The sequence below is a fragment of the Ixodes scapularis genome, unplaced genomic scaffold, assembly GCF_016920785.2.
Source record: "Ixodes scapularis isolate PalLabHiFi unplaced genomic scaffold, ASM1692078v2 PGA_scaffold6__148_contigs__length_123643588, whole genome shotgun sequence".
Lineage (NCBI taxonomy): Eukaryota > Metazoa > Arthropoda > Arachnida > Ixodida > Ixodidae > Ixodes > Ixodes scapularis.
The window spans coordinates 5,871,922-5,885,966 of record NW_024609881.1 but is presented as its reverse complement, the minus strand read 5'-3'; the positions used below and the strand labels follow the sequence as shown (position 1 = coordinate 5,885,966).

General features: G+C 45.5%; 1 protein-coding gene across 1 annotated transcript; it reads right to left on the bottom strand.

Annotated features, from left to right (window-relative positions):
• Positions 1-8,115: 8,115 nt before the first annotated feature.
• LOC115331172 (zinc finger protein 429-like) lies at positions 8,116-12,568 on the bottom strand. Its single transcript, XM_042294546.1, has 5 exons — positions 12,553-12,568; positions 10,422-10,889; positions 10,030-10,113; positions 9,890-9,958; positions 8,116-8,252 (listed from the first exon to the last, which is right to left on the bottom strand). Exons 1-5 carry the CDS (start codon positions 12,566-12,568, stop codon positions 8,116-8,118), a joined length of 774 nt encoding a protein of 257 aa, XP_042150480.1.
• Positions 12,569-14,045: the final 1,477 nt, after the last annotated feature.

The window sequence follows — 14,045 nt, the reverse complement described above, 5'->3', positions numbered from 1 at the left end:
CCCTCACTCAGTACCCTTCCCTCCTCCTCCTCAAGAGCTGCGCTCCAATTCGGTGTTACAGGGAGTTATAAACGGCTTTCATTTTTTTCTTTTTCTCGCAAGCCGTTGGTTTGTCCTTGCACCTTGATATTAAACTTTGTCGGGCGACATTCACGTTTCAAATAGCGCAAAGCATTTGAGAATGCCACACCAAGCAATTGAATAGTCTTATATTTTAAGTCTGATGTTACATTTCGGTCAAATAGTTGCACAGCTGTAGTCTTATCAAGCAATACTTTCGGGTCAATTTATTAAAAAAAAGTCTACGCTTCGATTGCTTCAGCAATATCTGTTAGTCGACGGAGGAAGTACTATAGCAAGGACCAGGATATCATCTAAAGTGGCGAACTTTTGATTTTATTCAAAATATTATTAATCATAAAACCTGTTGCAGTTGGATTTCAAAGTAAAAGACTTGAAGATGAAGACAACGAAAAGTAATTAATTTCGGCAAGCATTACACGCGGACGTTTGTATGGTCACGAGTTATCTCACGCGACAAGGAAAAGCTCGTGTCGAGCAAGCACCCACTCATTGCGTTGGCGGAATAGGCTGACACAATCTCTTTTACAGTAAAACACATTTGAGGCGAATGAACCGAAAGGACGGAAATGTTGACATGATGAATTAGTACTACAACATTTTGGGGAGGCGAACACTCTAAGGAGTTCAGAGCACGACGTTTATGTCCTGCTTCCGTATGCTTTTTTGTTCTCAATTTCAAACGTTATTGTATTGCTGTATATCCAAAGTACTGCTTTAGCCAGGTATTCGCACGGTTGTTTCTCAGTATAGTATGCAAATGCGTAACGCATATTTCTTCTTTAGGACGAAGCACAGCTTACCTAACGTTTCAGCATTTTACGTTAAGCAGCAGTGTATAACGTTGAAGTTTGGGCTAGTTGGTATTTCACGGTTAAAAATTAAAAACAGCGGAAAGACAGAGACAAGAATGAGAAGGAGAAAACAGCGCTGTGTTCGTCTACCTTCTCGTTCTTGTCCGTGTCTTTGCGCTGTTTTTAATTTTTAGTAGTGTGTAGCGGTGAACTAGCACTAATTAACGGCAGTAATATGCGCTCAAAACTAAAATAGCATTTTGGGCGGCTGACCTGTGCGCTACAAGAAGCCATCATAGAGTTGGGAAGGGGAACTTTTTCTTGCGTCATCTTGCCGCGAGCGACACTTAAAAGCATAATATCACACAATGTCAAAGATCTCACTTGAAGCTTCGATCGATCACGACACCGCCTTTGTTGCACTCCTGAGTGATGACTCATTTGCAAAAGGTACGGTGAGGTGCGCGGAAAGATAAAATTGTTTGCGACTGGGTGGTGATGAGGATCATGCGAGTCGCTTAATTTTATCACAGCTGTGCAAACGTTATAGCTGACGCAATCATACAATTCTATGACCACCGGCACCAACTTCGCAACAGGAACCGAAATCCACACAAGCCTATCTATGCCACAGGGAGAAGAGCGCTAACCATTTGGAGCGCTTCCCCAACTCCGACATTACTGCGTCGCCTCGACACGCCATCTTTCCGTAGGCGTCTCGCCGTCTGCAGTGAAGCGATGAGCGAACGTCAAGGCAAGACAAAAACGAACCCCCCAGTACCCTTCCCCCCCCCCCCCGCCCTCCACAGCTGGTTCACACATTGCGGAAGGTGCTGGCAAGGAGAAGTGTGCAAAAACAAGCCCCCCCCCCCCCTAGCGGAGGAGCAGGTGAGCGACATCCAAACCAACCCTAACTCCGCGCAGTAGTTGCGAGGTGCGAGTCTCCTCGTCCACTAAGATGGAACGGGAGCTCACGTGACCAACCCAGCCAAGATAATACCAGTGCTCACCACGACTCATCATGGCCATGGTCCTCAGACTTGCGTCACCACGCAGACTAATGCAATCGCCGGACTCATATCCATCCTAAAACTCGCGTCTTGATTCAGGCTCGTGCCCGAGTCTCAAAACTCACGATCACGCTCGAAAGATCTCAAAACTGATGCTCATGAATACATTCACTTAGAGCTCAAGCTCACACTCGTGAGTCCTCAGAACTCGCGCTCACACTCACAAGTTCGCAGAACTCACGATCACATTGACGATCAGACTCACGCTCATGAGTTCTCAGAACTCACGATCACACTCACAATTTTTTAGATGCGGAGCATCTCTTGCTCGGGTCTATGTCCCGCGGCGTCGTAGTCCGCACTCACACTACGCATGCGCAACTCTCTTCCTTCCCTCTCTCCAACAGCTGCGCGTTACTCTCTCCGCCCTCTCTCCCTACCAGCTGCGTGCACTTCGCGTGCGTTCGCTTCTACTCACACCGCGCGCGCATGCGCAACTCTCCTCCTCTAGTCTCCTCGCCTTCAAGTATGAATATAAGCAGCGGTAGCGCGCTGCGCGCGTTCAGTTCACCGCTGTTTCTCTCTCTCTGGTGTGCGCTGCTGCCAGCTCTGCCAGCAGCAGCGACGGCGTGTGTGCACGGGCTTTTCCTCCTCGCCCGCCGGGAGGGAGGGCTGTCGACCCTCGGCGCGAGCGAGCGAGCTCGTCGGCGCAGCGCCGCTGTCGAGCCGATCGCTGGCTGCTGCCGGCGGCAGGCTCTTTCGGGGACGACGAGAGAGCCCCACTCCCCGCCGCCGGAGCACCCACAAGAAGAAACGGCCAAAAAATTACACCATCTTCCCGAACCATGGGGTGATGCGGAGCATCGCGGAGTTGCCAACAACGTTCACGCGATGTGTGGTAACCAACGCAAGTTAACAACGTAATAACACGCAAGTTAACAACGTTACTAACAACATTACTAACACCGTTAATAACACCGTTAATAACGATCCGCGATGCTCCGCATCACCCTATGGTTCCCCTCGGGAAGATGGTGTAATTTTTGAGACCTGCGGCCTCACTCACGATCACCTCAAATCTGACGGCGAGCGTGAGTGATCGCACTCATGAGAGAGAATGCCGAGATATGGTCGGTGCATACGCACATCGAGGCACAAGCGGGCAATGAAAGGAGGGAGAAGTGGACCCAGAGACTGCTCTAGTAATACTTTCAAGGATCGTTGGACCGCAAAGGGACGCTACCAACCATTCCAACCAATTCAAAACTGTGAACTCATCACGCGCATTCCTGCTACTTTTCCAAACGTCACATGACAATCAAACTGCATTGGATAGGCTTGCCGCCTCCTTTGTGAGACCTCGTCGAAACTTTGCAGTTTTGAAAAACAAAAGCAAAAAGCCATTCTTGAGGGGCGAGTGTGCACTCAACTTTAACAACCAACTTAACGTTAAAGACAATTGTGTTGTGGTTAAGAGGTTGTGGTTATTTCGTCTGGAGCCAAGCTCAGACGCTGTAGAGTGCGTATAGAGCCATCAGAGAAAAAAGCGCCATCTGTCGCACACAACGACAACCAGCGCTAGCCGCCACGCTGTAGGGTAGTGGTGCGTCTTTGCATGCGCTGCATGGGCCGTAGACGGTAGTCTGAGTGCGTCAGTTCCGCTGCCCACGATGCCAACGTACTGCTGCGTCCCCCGTGTAAGCAGAGTGGATATCTGGACAAGCCTGGCATTAAGGTACGTGTTTGTAAATGTCAGGTGTTTCCCCAGGAATTGAAATTAGGGGGGGGGGGGGGGGGGGCCTAAATTTTTAGGGGGGTTAGCGAGAATAGAGAAGTCGTCGTGAGTTAAGGGGGTGCCTTCGGAAAAAACAGGGGGGTTCCCACCCCCCTTCCCCGTAGGGGGTGCAGGGAAATCACTGGTAAATGTACGCATTATCGGTTGGCGGTTTTTCGTCGGGTGAGGATATTCAGCGGCGTAGCCGCACGGATGTTTGCCTGCTCGAGTGCAAGAACGGAATACGCGCCGTTCCTACCCACGCCCCTTGGGGTGTTTTTAATCTCTCTGTAGCGTTTGGACATAAGAGTATTTTTAAGTTTCAGCTGATTTGACGAAATCAAAGCGCCAAATCATGCAAATGTAATGTTACTTGTGGTACCGCTTGTGGACATGACAGCCTCGCGAGCGCGTAGTCTCACGTATGCGCGAGCTTGCGGTGCTTCCAGGTTGTGTGTGTAAATTGTGTCATGTACGCACGAAGCCATACGACCTTACGCTTTAACATGTCTAGCGCGTACACACCTGTGCAGCGCATGCTTTATGCAAAGTAACATGCAAAGCAATTTTGCCAGTGCAGCACGACTGCTACCCTGGTGTCTTTAACGTGCTCACGCAGTAGTGATACGCGACCGCACGCCGGTACGCTGCTCATCCAGATTGAAACGCGCGGGGGGGGGGGGGGGGGGGGGGGGGGTAGGCTCAAACCTATGATAATATTAATAATGAATTCATTTTCTAAATTAATTGGAGGGACAGAAGGGAAAAAACCTCCAATGGAGGCTCGACAACCCTCAAGCCCCATACATGATAACAGGCACAGCAGCACGAAAAAAAAGAAGAGAAAAAAGGTTTGTTTACTAATAGTGGTGGAACATTCGCCATAAGAAGCGCGTATATTTATGATTGCGCATTTAAGATTGGAAGGTGTCTAGACTGGTCAGCGTAAGGAGACTGTTTTCTGAAAGCATCGTCCTTTGTATTTACAATATATCGAAAACAGCTTCTGTTTATTATGTAAGGAGACTCGTGGAGAGAATAGGCCAGCTTACCTTTAACTTTCATTTTATCCGATGCTGGGAATAATGGCACGTCAACATCAGGCGATTTGTTACGTCATAACAACCCATCTGCTTGACGTTCAGTTGTTCTGGCGATATAAACATTCGGTTTACCTATGCATTTTAAGAAACTGCATACCATGCTCAGTCCCATTTCAGCAGTCTTTTAAGTGATGTATTGTCTTTAGATAACCAGTTTAATTCGCTTAATTTATTTTAACACAAAGGTTTGGACTTCCCGCGTAAGAAACTGTCGTAGACAGCTTAAGAAAACAGTGTTAGAATTGCGTACGCTAAATCTTTGTATAGAAGCTTTATACACGCGCCATATTACAGCCGCCATTGCTGACCTCTTGTTCTACCGAGGTGGCGAGACACTGATGAGGGCGTTGAAGGACCTTAACAAAGACCAATGTTGGGGAGAATGACATAGTAGGGTCTAAATGGCAATAGCCTCTTCTGCTGTGGTAAGGATGAAGTAAACAGAATAAGACAAGAACTGAAGGTTGGTTGTGGCGGTGCCTATGATGCACAGTTGCTGCAAAGCGCCTATACTGAAAGGAGTAATGCTGTCTCCATGAGCTTGTCCTAAAAGCGTCTTTTTTTTTTTGCGTACGAAAACAATTTGCCTACGTTGTTCTAACTCTCACCGGTGCCTGGGGTCTGCAATATTTGACGGCGAAAAAAAGGTGTCTGCATAAAAACCAACCGAGTTGAGCATTGTCGATGGCCGATGGGATGGTCAATGGGAGGTTTACTTTTTGTGGCTGGCCACGCCGAAATTTACATAGCGCGTCTGTTCAAGCAAATGAAGATATGTTTACGCAGGTCCATGAAGTGGCGCATAGCGTCATGCTTCAGGCAAACTTTTTTTTAAATACTTCTCCTGCGGCTGCACCCTTTAATTTTATTTGGCCACTTTTACGGAAGTCAAAGATCAGATTTAATTTGACAGGCCAGTCACTTTTATCTTGTAAGCAAATGTCCATATAAAAACAGTGCATTTCCTAGAACCAATATTGTGAAATGATGCTTATGATGGTACTTTAGAAGAGCTGATAATTAAAAAAATTCCCAATTTCCCACCCGGCCCATTTCCCAGAGTCAAATTATTTCTCGAGCGCTTAATATCTTTTATTAAAACAGGCCGGGATAATATGACTTGTGCTTATAAATTATCTGCGTCATTGCACGAGACTTTTTTAGTCTGCGATATTCACTAAGCTGGGTGTCCACGAAAACAAAACAGTTAATAGTAAACTCGAGAGTTCATCTCTTTTTCCCGATTCAGCACACTGCTAATCTAGCTGTCGACCTGCATTTTCATTCATGTATTAGTCCCTTCATTGGTTTTTATGGAAACTAGTGGCATCAGGTACGGTCGTTGACGATCGTAATCTTCCCTGTTCAGTCGTTTCGCTCTAACCATAATCAGATGCATCAAAAGTGTTTGTAAGAAAGCACGCAATTTAGGCTCGAAACCACTTCATAGTCCTCAGAGTGGCTGTACCACTGTTTTATTGGCTGTGTGCTACAAGGGAAACATTTGTATCACAAAATTAGGCAAAAATCTACATAAAACATGAACACAGCCGCATGCACTTTGAAACCGAAACCAACACAACTGAAGCAACCTAATGGCAGAGAGTGCGTCAGTGCCCTCCATCTGCCGGTCAGGCAACTGCAGAGATGGAAAGGTCTATAAAGTTCCTATCAAAATGGCTGTCATCTGGATGATTGTCGTAGGACAACAGTACGAGGTTGGGCCTGCGACGGGTGAGTAAATTAATTTTGTGAAATGCAAGTAACATAAGAGCCTCGCCTCATACTTTTACGCCAGGATGGTGTAAACAAGCACCTTCATTTTGAAGCTGATCATCCAGGAGCTGGGGAGCCTGATTTTCACACGGCGGTACCACCATCGTTGAAAGTTGCGAATAGACCACCGATTCACATCCGGCTACATAGACGGAATTTTTGTTTTCTTATAAGCTCATCAGCGGTACGCAGGTTGGAGCCTCAGGGGCGGTGGCTGGGAGCGATCATGTGACTATTGATGTCATGGGGGTTTTCCACCACCAGCTGTCGTTGAAAAAAAAAGAACTTCTTGCGACGGTTTACTTCTCGTGTATTGAGGTTATGCATAGACGCTTTGCACACGTACCAGATTACATCTGCCATTGCTGACCTTCTCTTGTGTTACCGCTAGATACCGAGCCACTGAAACAGGCATCGACGAGCTTCCACAAAGGCCAACGCTGGGAAGGACACAGTAGAATCTAAACGAGCAAAAGATGTGACCATACTGTTGGCGTACTGGATGAACGCGTAGTTTTCCAAAGACTTCGAAACGTCCAAATCCTATCTACGTTTCCTTCAACTCAGTTGGAAACACGGCAGAGTGGCAGCGGCGAGTTTCAAGGATAGGAAGACGCCGCTCAGTGATCTATGGGCACCCACGGAAAACCAGACGGGAGAAAAGACTATACACCGCACAGGCTGCGGGAGCACAAGAGCAAAATGGTGGCAAGTGTTTTAACTCCTGACCGAAAAAAAATAACTATTGTGACCCAAGTTAGTGGAAACATTGGATTGCAACGTGGAAGCACTACAGCATCGTATCAAGACTTTACCTTTGCAACGCGCGGAAACGCAAGTGAACCCATTTGTACGCAATGGGAAAGGGACGCCAACGGCCAATCTCGTAAACTAGGGCACAGTTCATCCGTACAAATGCGGCGAACAAGAGCTGCAGAGTTTGTCACTGAACTGTACTGCTTCCTTCTATAATTTTATTTTTTAATGCAGATTCAATAACTTTTTTTCTTATGTTGCATGTTCTGACTTCAGCTGGAACCAGCTGCAACTGGGACTAAGTGCAATTGGTCCCTGTTGCAACTGGGATCTAACTGGTCCCAGGTCAACTGGTGTATTGCCCCCCTTCCCAGCTGCAACCATTGGCAACTAGAGTAAGGACTCCCATTCGCAGCCAGCGTCGGCCAACGCGATTGGGCAAGTGCGCTTGTCGACGTTACGATGCGCGAAACCAACGAGTGGAGTGCGATGGTTTCGAAGCGAAATTTCAGTATTGCGCTGTTTGCATCATTAACATTTTGCGTCACTGTAAAATGTAATGCACGAGCCCAAAACTAAGTATTGATAAGTTGTAATTTCCATTGGCCCAGAAAAAAATATATAACATGAGGGAAGAGTGTGCATGCGTGATATTTATTGCAGTTTGATCAGTAGTCGGTATTGTAATCTGGAACTAGATATAGCTGTTAACTAACATCTATAAAACAATAAAACACAGAAAAACAATTTTTTTTCAAAAACACTTCAGTGCATCTTCAAAGAGTTTTTCACCAGTGTTTATTCAATAATGACTGGACAAATTAATTTACCCAGGTAGGCTTGAGGGCATAGCTTGCACTTGTATGGTTTTTGTCCTGTGTGCATTTTACTGTGGCGGAGCAGATTGAAATGGCAAGCAAAGGCTTGAAGCACAGCTTGTAACTAAGGTTTTTCGCCACTGTGTTTCATTATGGAAGGTCAGAATGGAATTATGAGCAAACTCTCAGGGGCAAAGCTTGCACTTGAATGGCTTTTCCCATGTGTGTTCTGTTATGGCAAAGCAGACTGCAATTGTGAGCAAAGGGAGAGCGGCACAGATTGCACTTAAATGGCTTTTCATCGTAGTGTATGATATGACTCCCAAAATGAGAATTCTTAGCGAATGCTTGGGGGCAAATCTCACACTTAAATGGCTTTTCATCTGTGTGTTTTACTGCGATGACAGACTTTTATTGTAAGCAAAGACTTGGAGGCACAGCTGATACTTAAATGGCTTTTCACCTGTGTGTTTGGCTGTGTTGAAACAGATTGCTACTTTGAACAAAGGCTTGGGGCAAAGCTTGCACTTAAATGGCTTTTACCTGTGTGTTTGACTGTGCTGAAATAGATAACTACTTTGAGCAAAGGCTTGGCGGCAAAACTTGTATTCAAATGGCTTTTCCCCAGTGTGTGTTATATTATGATTCCTGAGATATGAATTCCAAGCAAAGGCTGGAGGCAAAACTTGCATTTAAATGGCTTTTCACCTGTGTGTGTTTGATTGTGATGAAACAGACTGCCACTATGAGCAAAGGCTTGAGGGCAAAGCTTGCACCTAAATGGCGTTTCACCTGTGTGTTTTACTGTGACGAGACAGACTGCTATTGTCAGCAAAGGCTTGGGGGCACAGCTCACACTTAAATGGCCTTTCACCAGAGTGTGTTATACTTAGGGCTCCGTGTTTTCGGATAAATCCGAAAAACTCCGAAAAACACCCGTCGGTAAAATTTTCGTCAATTCGAATTTATCCGATAAACTCCGAATGTTTATGTGCCAATGCCACCCCCCCCCCCCTCAGCAAAAAAAAGATAAAAAACTTTTTTTTGTTTGTTTGCAATTTGTTTAGCACGGAATCAATGGTCCTGGGAAAATGGCACCATAATCATCTTTCAAGCCTCGAACCGTTGTCAAGGGGTCTTGCCGCTTGTCTCGTCGAGGTTGATTCAGTGCAACAGGTCATTGTACATCCGGGTCACGACAAAAGCCACTCTTTTGGTTTACAGTTTGAGCCATCCGATTCGTGATTTAAAGAAAGGAGAAGTTATGCTTTTGTAACAGTGAAAGCTATGAACCATAAAGGTTGCATTATATAAAGGAAGGGGACGGTTTAAACTATCTATTACATCCTTAACCACTCCACCTCGCGCGGCCGCAGGATAGATTGATGGGATGACTACGAGCTTCCTTGCGGCTACCTCTGGAAGTTTATTGATCTTAACGTATCGATGTTTATCGAAGCCACACTTGTGTGCGACTTTCATCGTGGAACAAAATTAATAGTGCCAATGGCAATGGCACGAGCATCAAATTCAACTGAAGGAATTTTAATTGATACAAGCGCGTTTTATTTTTAATTTGGCATACATCCGGTTAATATTTACATATTTTTTTTCAATAGGAAACACTGTGAAATTAAACTCCGAAATTCGGAGAATTCGCAAACAAACAAATATAAACTCTGATAGACTCCGAATCTTCGGCAAAAAATAAACTCCGAAAAACACCCTCCGATTTTTACGAAAAATAAACTACGAAAACGCGGAGCTCTAGTTATACTATGCCTCCTGAGATTAGAATTGCAAGCAAAGGCTTGGGGGCAAAATTTGCACTTAAATGGCTTTTCACCTGTGTGTTTTCGATTCTGATCAGACAGACCACTATTGTCAGCAAAAGCTTACACTTAAATGGCTTTTCACTAGTGTGTATTATATTATGCCTCCTGAGATTAGAATTGCAAGCAAAGGCTTGGGGGCAAAACTTGCACTTAAATGGCTTTTCACCTGTATGTGTTTGATCGTGATGAAACAGACTGCGACTGCTTGGGGGCAAAGCTTGCACTTAAATGGCTTTTCACCTGTGTGTGTTTTACTGTGACGAGACAGATTGCTATTGTCAGCAAAGGCGTGGGGCACAGCTTGCACTTAAATGGCTTTTCACCAGAGTCTATTACAATATGCCTCCTAAGACGAGTACGCCAAGCAAAGGCTTGGGGGCAAAGCTTGCACTTCAGTGGCTTTTTGATTGTGACGAGACAGACTGCTATTGTCAGCAAAGCTCGCCTGCACCCTTACAATTTTTTCATTTTCACCAGTGTGTGTTATATTATGCCTCCTGAGATTAGAATTGAAAGCAAAGGCTTGGGGGCAAAGCTTGCACTTAAATGTCTTTTCACCTGTGTGTACTAGACTATGTCTGGTCAGTAGGTGATTCTCAGCAAAAGCTTTAGGGCACAGTTTGCACTTATAAGGCTTTTCACCAGCATGTGTTAGATTATGGCTGCTCAGAGTGGAATTCTGAGCAAAGGCTAGGGGAAACAGCTTGCACTTGAACAACTTATCACTCTTATGCTTTTGAGTGTTGCTTGGCACTTTGAACCTAGAGCCAGACAACATGGAAAGATGCTCGAACTTGAATTGTTCATCGGCATGGACAACCAGGTGACTCACAATCCCACGATGATCTCTGGTGACATAGGTGCAGGAACAGCATCCGAACCAGACGTCCTCGGTGGCTTTCAGGGGGTAGCTGATCACTCCCAAAAGTGCATCTCCCTCACCTACAAGGCCTCATGTGTATTAGTACACAAAAAAGCACAACCAAGATTGCCACATTTTTTTAGAAATAAGCAGCCATTTATTATTTATTCAGTGCCTGTTACTCTGCAGCACCAAGAGGCACTATGCAAGGGAGGGGGAGGGGAGGAGGGTGTGATGGTACATTTTTTTGAGAAATACACTCATTCAAAATCACGTAGAAGAAAGTGTTTGCACCTCAAAATTATGCTACAAATTATAACTTTAACATATAAGATCCAGATTGGTATCAGAATAAAGCCAATAAAAATGTGAATATCGATACAGGAAAAAGTATCAAGGCAAACATTTCAATCCACTGCGAAATTGTAAAAATAAAAAAGTACTTGTATTTTATGCCAATCTCATTGATCATCACATTTACAAGTATTTTGAAAAACAGAGCAGACCCAAAGTGTTGCAAACTACGCACTCTGAAAACGCATATACACAAAAACAAAATATACTTTTGTTTTGTCCAGCTATTACGTAATAGTTTATCTAGAAAAAAGCAGTAGATAAAATAAAAATAGTGTCATCAGGCAATTCGTTCTATTGTTTGATAGTATTGGGAAAAAATTATAATTTGAATACATTGGTCCTCGCTGTAAACTCAGATTTTCTTTCAGTTACCTTGTCTGTGTGATACAAATTGCGGTGGTTCGATGAATTTAGATTTATCCAGTCCAGATGGATCATGGTATATCATATGTAAAAAAATTAGGCGAAGACGACATCTTCTAGAGTTAAATGGTGCCCAGTCTAATTGACATTTAAAGACCGGCGATCGGTTCGCGCTTTCCACTTTTCCCCCTTCCCCTATCCCCCCTTCTACCCTGTCCACCATTGCCTGTTTCCTCCTCTCCCAATGGTGAGGAGGATCTTCTGCCTTGCAGAATCTCGAGTCTGGTCGTCGGCCTTTAAGGGCTATAACGCTTTGCTTGTAATTTTTTGTAACGAACCTAACTGCAGTTTTGTTCAAGCTGAGCAGATGATTTTTTTTTTACTCCTGTTCAAGGAAGCACTGAAGTTGACTCTCTTAACTGTTTCATTAGCCTGAAACCGCATTGACCACCTTAAGACTTATTTTTTAACGTAAATGCCATTTTCTTCAGTGATAGCTTTACCATAAAATCCTTGCATGAACGCCCGCCCCCGAGAGTTCAGCCATTCTGACTTCCGAGTTGAATATCCATAGCATAGCATGAGAATTCTAATATATTGCCCACATGCTGATTCCCGCCGCATATCGATCACGCAATGTCTGACTGGCATCCTATCGACCGTGCAAAATGCTGTAACGGTAAGTGTGACAAGCGTGCCCACAACGGATTTTCTGGTGTTCCTCGCACATTGGCATACGAATCTGCTGTGTCCGCGATCTGCAATATCCGTTCCCGTGACATGCAAGCATGCAGCACGTGGCCACGCTTTTGTCCACCTGATATCGGTTTCCGTGGTATGCGAGTTTCCAGCACGATCGTATCGTGACACGTGAATCTGCTTTGTTCACAATCTGCGGTATTCATTCATGTGACGTGCGAGCTCATAGCGCGTTCCGGCGATTTGGTCCAGGATTTGCATGCACAATATAAATTGCCATTGCGCCGGTGTTTGTAGCGAGTTCTTAAGCCTGTTATTCAGTACCTTTGCCTGTTTTCATAGCATACAATTTGCATCCGTCACTTCGTATCTTGCTTGATTCGAGACGTGGTCCGCAGCAACCGTCTTTCCCTCAGACAGCAACCAAGTTCATGACTACAAGAAACCCAAAACAAGGGTAAAAAACAAAATAAGAAACACAACGACCTCTCAAATTTAAGACATTGTTCTTTTCTCCCTTTTTTTCTTTTTTCTGCTTTCTTTCTCTTGTCTCGGGGTTTTATAAGTACGACCGTGTACGAGCTAGCCTGCGCTAATAACATTATTTCAGAACAAATTTCTTTCTGAATTGTAAAAAAATTATTTCGTAATCTTAACTTTTATAGATTGTTGGCCAGTAACCATGAGTCTCACTCGTGCCCTCCAACATGGATGATCAAGCTCGACCACGAGTCAGGCTCATGCTTTGGTTCGGGAGCTTGTTTTGTGCACTCTCCAACAGATGGCGGTGCTACCACTATCTGGTATCGGGAGGTCTGACGAGCTGTTTGTTGTTGTTGAAAACTTTATTGAACCAAACAATAGACCGAAGTCTAGTTTACGGGTTCGAAGGGTTGGGGGTATGGGACTGTCTCATGCATAGGCGTTTCTTCCACTTGTCTTCGATCTTCTGCGCCCTGGAGATGACTTCCAGTTGCGTGCCGATGTCTTCGGCAGCCAGTAAGGTTTCCCATACCGGTAGGCCATCTTCTACCCGAAGGGTGGCAGGTACCGGGTTTGCAGGGCATTCCCAGTACACGTGCCGCCAGGTTCCTTCTTCCCGGTTGCCGCAGTCTTCACACTTGCCACTAAAGAGGTCTGGCCAGGACTTCTTTAGTATGTGGGGAGTGGTGTTGTTTCGAAGTTGGAGTCTTCTCCGGGCACTTTCTTGGAGTCGGTTGAGCTTCTTGTGTGGAGCTGCCAACGTCTGTCTTCGTAGCCGGAGTCTCTCGAGGATTTCACCATAACCTGCAGGCCCCATTGTGTTTGTCGAGGCGCTGTAGTTATGGTCCCCATGTGTCGTGGGGAGGCCCATTCTGCCAGTGGTACGGAGATGAAGACCGCGTACCACCAGCATGTGGGCCGTTTCGTTTCCTGTGTGCTCGAAGTGTCCGGGCACCCAGGTTAACGTATGGTTTGCTTCTTTGCTGATCTGGGCTCTGGCGTAGAGCTTGTATGCTGCTAGTCCAACTCTTCCCAAACTTGTATTGGTGATGGCTTTCTTGGAGTCGCTTGTGACGATGGCGTACATTTTTCCTCTTCTTGCTGCTTGTACTCTCGCAAGGGCGATGGCTGCTTCCTCGGCTTCCTCTATCGACTTGGCGCTGATTGTGGCCATTGAATCTTGTCTCGCATTGTGTACTGCTATTACAAATTTTCCTGGCCTGCCTGGATAGGGTCCAGCATCGGCGTGGAAGATGTGCACCTTTCCTTCGTGCAGCTTGTTCAGAGCTTTGACTCTAGCTAGCCTTCGTCCTGAGTTGTGCGTCGAACTCATA